The sequence below is a fragment of the Gadus macrocephalus genome, chromosome 21 (assembly GCF_031168955.1).
Source record: "Gadus macrocephalus chromosome 21, ASM3116895v1".
Lineage (NCBI taxonomy): Eukaryota > Metazoa > Chordata > Actinopteri > Gadiformes > Gadidae > Gadus > Gadus macrocephalus.
The window spans coordinates 5,556,955-5,568,126 of NC_082402.1; the positions used below are offsets into that span (position 1 = coordinate 5,556,955).

The 11,172-nt window shown below is 45.7% G+C and overlaps 1 protein-coding gene across 1 annotated transcript; it reads left to right on the forward strand.

The window, feature by feature from the left end:
• Positions 1 to 6,459: 6,459 nt before the first annotated feature.
• hebp2 (heme binding protein 2) lies at positions 6,460 to 10,535 on the forward strand. The gene is made up of 5 exons (XM_060041434.1): positions 6,460 to 6,611; positions 6,758 to 6,833; positions 6,985 to 7,120; positions 8,503 to 8,683; positions 9,135 to 10,535. The coding sequence occupies exons 2-5, from the start codon at positions 6,762 to 6,764 to the stop codon at positions 9,316 to 9,318; spliced, it is 573 nt and encodes a 190-aa protein (XP_059897417.1). The 5' UTR covers positions 6,460 to 6,611; positions 6,758 to 6,761; the 3' UTR covers positions 9,319 to 10,535.
• Positions 10,536 to 11,172: the final 637 nt, after the last annotated feature.

Below are 11,172 nucleotides of genomic sequence, written 5' to 3' on the forward strand. Positions count from 1 at the left end.
AGTCCCCGCACCATCACTCCCGAGCGCAGACGGCCGAGTGTAACTACCGACCCCAAGCCTCGACCGAACTAGACGATATTCGAAATTACCAGACATGATCCTACGGGGCATAAAGTTAGGGATTGGACTAATCATTCCATCAAGCCCGTAGTGATCATCGGGGACTCAAACCTGAGTCGGATCCCTTCCCACACACACATAGACGTCCAAATTGACAGCTACCCCGGTGCCAAATACCAACACATCACACAGATCTTAGATAATTTCCCCCCGAATCACACACAAAGATTGTGGTGCTCTCTCTGTGCATAGGGAGAACCTGTTTGAGTCGACAACGGGCTTTCTCCAGGCACTGAACCGCAAAACAGTAGAAAAATACCCGCAGACCACAATCTATGTCCCCCTCATTCATTTCTCACATAATTTAGCTGCACCACATCAGACCCTATTAACACGCCTTAATTCATTCATCACTATAAAATACAACACTTTTCGAAATACACCATTCTGAATTTCACACAACTCATGACAACATACATTGGAAAGCAGACACTGCATCACACACACTTCAACATTGGCTGTGTGAAAGAGTTTCCTCGACGCACATGGTTGTTGTTAAAAAGCATATTTTTACTTATAACACAGCACAACCGTCAAGTCACTTGCACAACTCAAGTCTCCCTCCAGTCTAAAACTCTGGCCTTCTTAAGGAGCACCAGAATGGGTGTGGCTCAATTAGCCTATGAGCTACAGCTGCAGACTATTACGGCTAACAGCCAGACAGGAATATGTGCATCGTTTAAAACAGTGAAGATGCCATTCACATCTCCTTCACCCTCTTTTAAGCTTGCAAACACGGTTCCAAGCGCAGTAGATAAAAAAGGTAAAATATTGTGCAAGTAATTTGTGTTAAATAAACAGTTCAAAGAGTCTCTCTGGTGACCGCCAATCTTCATTCCCAGATCACTCCTTCTTGGCCAAACACTGCACTCTTCACAGTACACAGCCCCAGCTCTAAGACTTCCTCCATCCAGACCTCCAGACCACCTGCAAAATCCGCTCAGGCCTCTGCAGTTCCAGCAGATAACTTGGCCTCTGAGCACCGGCCCTTGCCCTGGGCCCCGTTTCCCGATATCGATGGATCTTCGCTCGTAAGATCATTCTCCCGATGGATCTTTCGAACCATCCATAATTTCTTTGGAGCGTTTCCCGAAACTCCTCTTAATGTGAACGCGCATTCGCTGCACTCACGACGATCGTAGGATTGTACCTGTCCACTGACATGGTGCTGAAACGGGCTATGACGCAGGGGGAGACGCAGGAATGTCGGAGGAAAATGGGGTTAAAAAGGGTTAAAATATCTCCCCATCAAGGCCAACCGCAGAGTAGCCTACGAAAAGAATAGATTGCAATAATATGAATGCTAAAGATATTAAAATACAATTGATTAAGCCTAGGCCGACATATATATCAGTCCTAATCCTGAGCGCACGATCGGGAGGTGGAAGTTGCACTTTAGATGCCTTCACAAGTCAAGCGGAGGGCTCCAGTTTTCGCCGGCCAAGTCATGCGCTGTGATATGTGTGACAGCTATGGTGCACAACATTACAGCTAAGGCTGGGGTAGCTTTGGTTGAACCGGAGGACATTGAGGACGATGACGACGAGGAAGATCGGTGTGAGGACGGCCTCCCTCATAACTACGCGGCTGGTTTTCATGCACGTCGAAGAGTGATTGAGACTTTTTTTTAACCCCCTCCACCCTCCCACATGTCACTAAACATTCCCGTCAACGTGACCAATCCCCACCATATCCCAGCCTTTTGCCTGCTCCTTTGCATTTTTTTTAATATTTTTATAATTAATATTTTTATTTATTTATTTTTTTTATTTACTTTTTTTACATTATTTTAGGCTATGTTTTATGAGTAGCCTATGTCAGTCTGCACAAATCCCCCCCACTTTCTCTCACACATTTTAAGTGCCCTGCCTGCTCAAACATTTCCTGGACTGTCTCTCTCAAACTAAGAACATAATGGCCCACATTAGGCTCAGACGCACGTGATACACCATTACCAATGTGTTATAATAAAACGCATCCAATACTAGGAATGTCCGCTGGTTACACCACTGAGGCTATAGTAGGCTAACGAGGCTCTTCGCGTCCTACGAGTACCCTGGAGCACTCGTTAGCTACGAGCGTTTTCAAGACATTTGTTACCAAAGATGCTTTCGGGAAACGGTGTGAAAACTGTAGGATGCTCGTACGACCCACTCTGCGATCCACTTAGGCTAAAGATGCTTTCGGGAAACGGGGCCCTGGGCTGCAGACTGGTCCTCCACTGGATGTCGTCAGGAAGTCCTCAGCCATTACTGTCCTCCGCCACTGCTGTTCTGTTAAGGCTTGGCAATAGCTCCCCACAAGGCTCACGTCAGCAACAAGGAGTTTCCGAGCTATTCCTCCTTCAGGCATTGGCCAACCCCAAAGGACAGCAGTTCAACTCCACCAGTGATCTCCCCTCCCAGCAGGTCTCTTCGTCTACCTGCTCACCCTTCACTGCGGCTTCCACCATGAAGCTCCTCGAACAATATTTTCCGAAATGTGGGTCCCCTCCACTCGGCTAGAGGAATCATCCCACCACTGCCACCAAATGTGAAAGAGTTTGACGCACATGCTTGTTGTTAAAAAGCGTATTATTACTTAAAACAGATAGCACAACCGTTGAGTCACTTGCACAACTCAAGCCTCCCTCCAGTCTAAAACTCTGGCCCTCTTGAGGAGCACCAGAATGGGTGTGGCTCAATTAGCCTATGAGCCACAGCTGCAGAGTATTACGGCTAACAGCCAGACAGGAATATGTGCATTTTTTAAAACATGGTTTAAAACAGTGAAGATGCCATTCACATCTTCACAGGCTGGATCAGTTAAACTTCGGGCGGGGGCTAAGTCCCAACAGGGACACCCCGTCCCCAGGAATCTAACATTCTGAACCTATCCACCATCTTCCATCTGTCAGAAACGGAAACGGAAGAGGGGCCTCAGTTTCATCCCCACCACCCGTATTTCAGATAAACTCGAATTTCTCAGAGACGTCCATAAATATATCTGGTCCTTCAAACTTATCGAACATTTCCATGGCCGTCCCGGTGGGCCCAGTCTTGTCGGGGAACCTCACCGCACTCCTCCACAACAATAAACACATAGCCATTGTGGTAACCCAGCACGGTGAGCGAACCACCACCTCCCGAAACAGGACACATCTTTGCTGGGCAAAAGCCAAAAAGGTCCATGTTTAACCCAAAACATAACACAGTCTCTGAAAACACAAAAGAACAAAAAACCTGGGAGGAATCAACTGTCCTATCCCCCGTGGGTGGAATCCCGTCACCCAAGAGGACCGGTCTCTCCGTACAGGAGCCACATGGCTGGGAGAGCCCTGAATGAGTGGAGAAGCAGGCTATTTAAGCCCTGCTTCACCACCTGGTCCTCTGCATGTCCTTAATTGGCCCGGGCCGGGTTGCCACACCATACATAACCACTCAAACAACATTTTAGAAACACCCAACATTACTGAACAAGAATATACGGCACTTAGACACCTGCGTAATTACAAACACATAGTCATTAAACCCGCTGACAAAGGGTCCAAAATAGTCATCTTAGATACACAACAATACCTCTTAAGGCCGATTTATGCTCAGTTACGTAAGCGCAAGCGCAAGAGGCCCTTGCGCACCCCTTGCGCGACTTCTCACGTCTTGCGTGCGTCGGGCGATTTTTCTAGACTTGCGTCATTTTTTACGTAAGCTTTTACGCGAGCCGCGCAGCCTGCAAGGCTGTGATTGGTCTGCTTACTACTTCCTGTCTGGAGTATCACATTTCTCTGCCATAGTTCACTGAATGTGTAGAACATGACTGGGAGGCGGTTTATAAACAGCCGACGACGACGCCCACACACAAATACACCATATAGGCTTCACTTATGCCGCTTTTCCACTGCATGGTACCAGCTCGACACGACTCGACTCAGCTCGCATTTTTTGCGTTTCCACCGCGGTACCATGGCATCTGGTACCTGAAGTGGCTGCTTTTTCTAGTACCTACTCGCTCTAGGTTCCAAGCGAGCTGAGTCGATGCTAAAAGGTGACGTCGGCAGACGGCCGGCGACTGATTGGCCAGAGAGTGTGACGAAGTCACGAGAGCGACATGGCAACCATGCTGGTAACATCCATAGCAGCGCCGCAGCCAACATGTTCCACTTCTCCAACTTCTTCAACATGCCAGCTAATAATAGTAATGCGATCGATGTCCTCCATTGTTGTTATGTGGGTTCTGTCCATGTGTGGGTTGCGTATGTGTTGTTTGCGTCGCGTACACAAATACGTCACGGCCCTTTCGCGCAGCCGACCCCGCCCACGTCCAGGAGGTACTATTTGCGGTGGAAAAGCACCCGTGCTGCTACCGTGTCGAGTCGTGTCGTGTCGAGTCGAGCTACATGTGCGGTGGAAAAGCGGCATTAGGTAGTCTTCGACCAATACCATGAAAATCTCCTTTTCATGGTTCAATTTGAGAAACGCTGCCGTAGGAGGAAGGAGGGTGGGTGGTTTGATAGAATGGAACCCGGCCGGCAGGCTCATATACAAAATCATTAACGTGAAGTGAAGTTAACTTTGCTGCCAACACATTATGTCGTTTTAAAATGTAGAGAGATATGCACATTTATACAACCCCAATGATCAACAACTTCATCACCCCTGTTCCTCTGTCTGTTGCCATCATTCACTGTGTATGGGGAGAACACGATCTGGCACATAAACAAACCAACGACTCCCACAGACAAAGACGTCATTCTCGAGGTCGTCTTCAACGAAAAACTTCACTCCACATATTACTCCACCTACTGTTCTGGCGGTAAATTGCTTGGCAACACGCGCAACCTAAAGGGAGCATGAATTGCTTTGAGTAAATTTTGCGCAACAACGTAACACCAACGCTGAAGCATGCAGCCGCCTTTAGAAGCAAACAGACTGTTAGGGAACACATTACATTACAGACCCATACAGGAGTCACTCCAATTGGCCACACAACAACAAATTTGCAATATATTTACTGATCTCCATAAACGTAAATACATCACACATAGGCAGAAAATATATTTAGACGGTCCAGACACTACACGCGAACGCCTGTTTCATCTTCTACCAAAGATCCACAAGGCGCCCGAGTCCTGGACGGTCCCTTTCTTAGTGCCGCCGGGTCGGCCAATCATCTCCGACTGTGGGAGCGAGTCCTCTGCAGCAGCTGAGTTTATAGAGTACCACCTCAACCCCATCTCCCGGAAACACCCAAGATACCTACCACTTCATCCAAACACTATATAAGACACCGCTTTCAACCAGAACTGCCTTAACCTGCCATTGGGCCCTGGGGCTGAGAGGTTTCGTAGGCCCCCTGAGAGGGGATCTTACAATGAAGATGTGTAACTTTTTTCCGACATTTTGCCGTTGTTGACGGGGGGGGGGGTGTGAGACAACTGTGGCTGTGGTGTCAAGGGGCCACTGGCCCTCTTTTTTCTTGGCTGATGATAGGCCTCTGATCTTTCTAAGCCCCAAACAAAAAATCACATTGTCGATTTGCCGATCGGGGGGCCTATCATGGGCCAGTATAAAAAAATATATATATTTTTTTTACTGCAGCTCATGATAGGCCCCCCGATCGGCGTAGGCCCTGGGGCTTCAGCCCAGGCAAGCCCGTGCATTAAGGCGGCCTTGCGTGCGTGTATTAGTTTTAAAATGCATCGTTTCCTTGTCCCAAGTCAACATTAAGGGCACCCAGTGCAACTTTCGAGGCTTAAAAATAAACATTCAATTTCTAGTCTTTTTTACACGTAGTAAGTTTCATTAACTCCATACCATTACATACCGACATTTAAGCAGCAAAGATGAGACGTCGTTGTGTGGTGAGAACTGATACAAAATCGATAACAACAACAATGCCGCCATTTTCTTTATTTTTTGTAACCTACAATAAATAAAGCAGGCTTCCAGTCAATGGAAAAATGGCTTCTCCCCACCGGCGATTGTTGTTGTTTACGATTTTCTATCAGTTCTCACCACACAACGACGTCTCATCTTTGCTCCTTGAATGTCGATATGTAATGGTATGGAGTTATTGAAACTTACTACGTGTAAAAAAGACTAGAAATTGAATGTTTATTTTTCATTGAATGTTTACATAAAGTTGCACTGGGTGCCTTTAACGTTTTGATTCCATACACTCCACGGGACTCTTCAAAGCAACATCTTACAAAATAAAGCATCGCACCGTTTTAGTGGCAGCCACGATACATTAGGGCATTGATGCTGTTTAAATAAATGAACAAAAAAAAACGATTTCAGAGAAATAAACTCGGACAGTAGTGCTGAACAGGTTCATCCAATCAGCGCCCCTGTTGACGCCGAAGACAGTCATGTGACCGGAAGAGAGCGTAACCATGTTTCATAAACACCATCAGGGAGGAGCGCAGCTGACACCCACCGCATCAGGCGCTTCGATCTTCGCCGTTTTTATACCAGTAAAATAGATAGTGCTGGATCTATTGCATTTGAGACGTGAGTTTGCTTGAGCATTTCTTTTAGCAGTCCTTAGAATGGAATATTGGTTTCCGAAACATGTTAATTTGCCTTGTTTGACTGATGAACATAGTTTATGTAACTGCGCTTACGTAAATTAACTTTTGTTTTTCTTCGCGCAAAAGAGAGATGCTGAAAACGATAGGAAATGCACTGTTCTCCAAAATCCAAAACCCAAAGTTCATACCTGGGGAAAAGCAGGTAAATAATCGCAAATGTCACTATTCACTCACTATATCACTATTAAACTACCACTATTATAACCATGCAGTCAGGTTTAATGAAGCGTCCTGTGAAGAAGATCATGTTAAAGTGTTACCTGTGTGTGGCTGCGCTTGTCATGTGATTCCAGGGAGAGGACTATGAGGTCCGCACTTACCCGGCTGCCAAATGGGTCAGCACCACCACAACTGGGATGCACTGGGACCCTGCCATTAGCACTGGCTTCCGCAGGCTGTTCAAATACATCCAGGGCGCCAATATAAACAGTGAGTTTGGACTTCTGGCCTGAATATTGCTGAACGACGAGGGAAAAAAAGACAAGAGGGTTTCACTTTTTACATTTTGTTGCTTAATATATTACATACTGGAGGCCTAGTTAACATGTGTATTTAAAAACGGTGATGCTCCCTCTAAAACCCATCGTATAATAACGGCCTTCACTAATTGCTTGAGATTTATGACCAGCAACAGCAGCCGTGCATGGGACCATTTTCTTTCATCGCAAAAACAATTTGCAGTATAGGTGCGGAAATATAATTGCTCACTAATAGTTTAAAACAGTAGCCTACTTGAACATGAAATTGTAAACCTCTTTGAGTCGTCATACCTCTGTACTTTTACCCTGGCTGCTACCCCTGTCATTGTCGTGGATAATACCCACGGTCTAATACTGTAGCAAATTAGAAGAGGTCGAGAAGGACAAGGGTTGAATGATCAAGGCGATATTGTCACTAAAGATAGTAACAACATCACCTGAGTTGGTTTGCAAAAGAACTGGCCTATTCGGCCCGTTTTTTTTCGGCCCCCCTTTGCTTCCCACATGCATACATTCATACCTTCAAGCATTAAATACAAATATTTACATATTAAACATTAGTTATATGAAGTCAGGTCTTTGATTAAAATCCATTCATCGCCTGTTTATTAACCTGATATTAAATCACCATAACTTGCCACATGTGTTTAAGAGATGGGCCCTGGGAATATTCATTTAAACAGTAGAATATGCATTTGTATTGGTTAACAACGCCACTTTATTTGTATTGGTTAACAAAGCCACTTTATTAGTCTGTGGCATATACAGTCATAATCCTAAAGTTGGTAGTGTCTGATTTGAACCGGGGTAAGGATTAGTTATCTTAACTCTAATTTAAGGCTGCAGAATGTTTTTACTGTCAGCAACCGTTTGTTAGACATATCTTTAGGTTGCATCTACTCCCAGAAACTTGCACCCTATATCATTGTTCGTATTCGTCTTCTTACCTGTTTCCTGCATTTCATGTGTCCCAGTCCAATGAGTCTATCACATGTCAGCAGCCTCTAGTTGGCAGTCCATCAATGGTTTCTCAAACAGGATATTTTATTATTCAGGAGTTAATTGCAGGTGCACCTGGGCAAGCCCCTATAGGCCTGTTCATGTATTGCACTTTAATGCAATCACAGAAACATACAGGAAGTGAGGTTAACAAGTGTGTTCCAGAGGTGACCGTAGAGACGCCTGTTTCACACCTGTTTCATGCCTGTTTCATGACTGTTTGTTGCTCCAGAGGTGACCGTAGAGACAACTGTTTCATGACTGTTTGTGGCTCCAGAGGTGGCCGTGGAGACGCCTGTTTCACGCCTGTTTCATGACTGTTTGTGGCTCCAGAGGTGGCCGTGGACATGACGGCCCCGGTGTCCTGCCTGGTGCATCCCGGCGCGGGCCCGGCCTGTGAGAGCTCCTTCACCGTGTCCTTCTACATCCCAGAGGAGCTGCAGGACGCCCCCCCCGAGCCCAGCGACCAGACCGTCTTCCTGGAGAGCAGGAAGGAGTTCACGGCCTACGTCAGGTGGGAGGGAGGGAGGGATGGAGCGAAGGCCTACGTCAAGTGGGTGGGAGGGAGGGAGGGAGGGCCTACGTCAGGTGGGAGGGAGGGAGGGAGGGATGGAGCGAAGGCCTACGTCAAGTGGGTGAGAGGTAGGGAGAGCGGGCCTACGTCAGGTGGGAGGGAGGGAGGTAGGGCGGGCCTACGTCAGGTGGGTGGGAGGGAGGGAGGGAGGGAGGGCCTACGTCAGGTGGTGGGTGGGAGAGCTCACGTTGTACAGGACGTGGAGGATGTGCAACGTACAATAAGTGCATACATTAAGAACAAACAATAAGTAAGGGGGAAGCTATGCAGTCTAGGTGATATATTTCATTTCATTCATAAAACACATCAATATGTGGGCTGTTAGTGTGTATAATAATACCGTGGTGAGTCCTCTGGCCACTCATCTCCTATCTCCCTGTGCGTCACGTAGAACCTACGGCGGGTTCTCCAACGAGCAGGTGAAGCGGGAGAACCTGCTGAAGCTGGTGGAGAGCCTGACCAGGGACGGCGTGTCCTTCCAGGAGCAGCCCTACTACACGGCGGGCTACGACAGCCCCTTCAAACTCACCAACCGCCGCAACGAGGTGTGGATCCTGAAGAAGGCCGAGGGCTGAGGCGGCGGGAAAAAACTACAAAGATGGCCGACGAAAACAGGGTCCAATGCTTTTTTTTTGTTGCTTTTTTTACATTTACTGGATATTGTTATTTTTGATTACTTAAATAATTGCACTGACGTTGATTTATAATGTCAGGCCACTTCAACGCTAATTTGATTACCTCAACAAAAGGGACGAAACGGCAAGGGTAAATCTCAACGTGTGCATCTGTACAGCATTTAAATTCAGAGATATTAGCCTTTGTTGTCCACCAGGTGGCGTCATTACACATTCTATTTTGGATTGCATCGTAGAACGTCTGATGACCTTGGATACCTCATAGTGGAGTGGCGGTTATGAGGGGAAATTTAGGTAAGGGGAGGTTGAAATCCACGAATAGAAACAAGGGAAGATTAATGGGATTTCCTAGTATGCACTGACTAGGCTGCACCAAAATATTTAAGAAAAAACACATGATCAAACGAGGCAATAAGGGAAGAACTTTGATTATCTTTTGAACCAAATGAAAAACTGTGATCGCTCAAAGTTACAGGTAATTATTGTTGGGAATGGACATTTATCTTTGGACTATAGATTTTTTTAGTTTATAGCCTACATTTATTGTTACTTAGGTTTAGCATTCAAGGCCATGTTGTTTACAATCAGCTTGCAAGCACTGCAGCCTGGATCACATGGTCATGCAATCTCTCTCCCCGGTCGTTCAGGAGAAATATGAAAAAACATCTCTTGGAAGGGTTATCTAAGATTATGAGACATCTTAAAAGAAACTTAAACCCGCTCCACTTAGTGGGGTGGGCCAAAATAGCTGCTTTCAGCTTAAACCTTAGATAACAAATGAGTCATTCAACACGTACAATTGGTGTAATGGCGTGATGTTGCTTAATTCTCGAACAGGCCTACCACTTACTATATTTAAGTGTTTTAGGGACATTCATCTTTTGAATCGCAGTGGGTACACCAATAAGCTATAGCTGACAATTTACACATTTGCCATGCTAAACCATACTGAATCCTGTTAGGGTCTACTACCCTTAAACATGCACCACTGTGCCTTTCTGAAATGTAATGAAATCATACCTGTTTTATTTTTCTATAATTGATACATTGATGAATGTCATTTATGTGATATAATCTAAGAGGGAACAGCTGCACTTAACTTAGCGCTGCCTCATAAAGTGTGATGAAGTGGTGGTAATAAATGTAACTCATTATGACCTGGTGTACTATTCTGGGGATTCATTGTCTTCTGTTCATTATAGCAATTTTACTAAATCATTTATTTGTGCTGCCATTATTAATGTGAACAGTGAACAGGCCATAAAATGAGTACTATTTATTAATACTATAATCAGGTAAATCGAAATGGCCGTCGCAATTATGAAAGCATAGGAGCATTTAAATGTTAGTAATTTCATAGGAAGTAATGCTATTTTGGTAATTCTTTTTTTTGTAATTAATCCCGATTTTTTCATTATGGGATTGCTTGCAAGTTTGCGATAGCCTCGCTAAATTAACGGTACGTGGAATCAGGTTCTTACAATACTTAAACTCTAGAATCCTCTCAATATGGCGTAGTATGGCCGATAGAAAACCCCTCGAGGCATTGTTAGATACGAGCCCTATTTATCGCTACATCTGCTCATCCCTGTCGTCTGACTTTCCCTTCATCCTTTGTTGCCCGTCTGACGCACGCTGACTCAGCCTCTATGTTTGCGGAAGGCTCACTCCTGATATCATGTTCAGCTACTCAGCAGAAACGGAGGGATGACATCCCTCTGATGTCCACAGCATGGAAAGTATGCGAAGCTCGTGTGGTTCGAACTCTTTACGGCGTCCGAACGCGTACAGCGT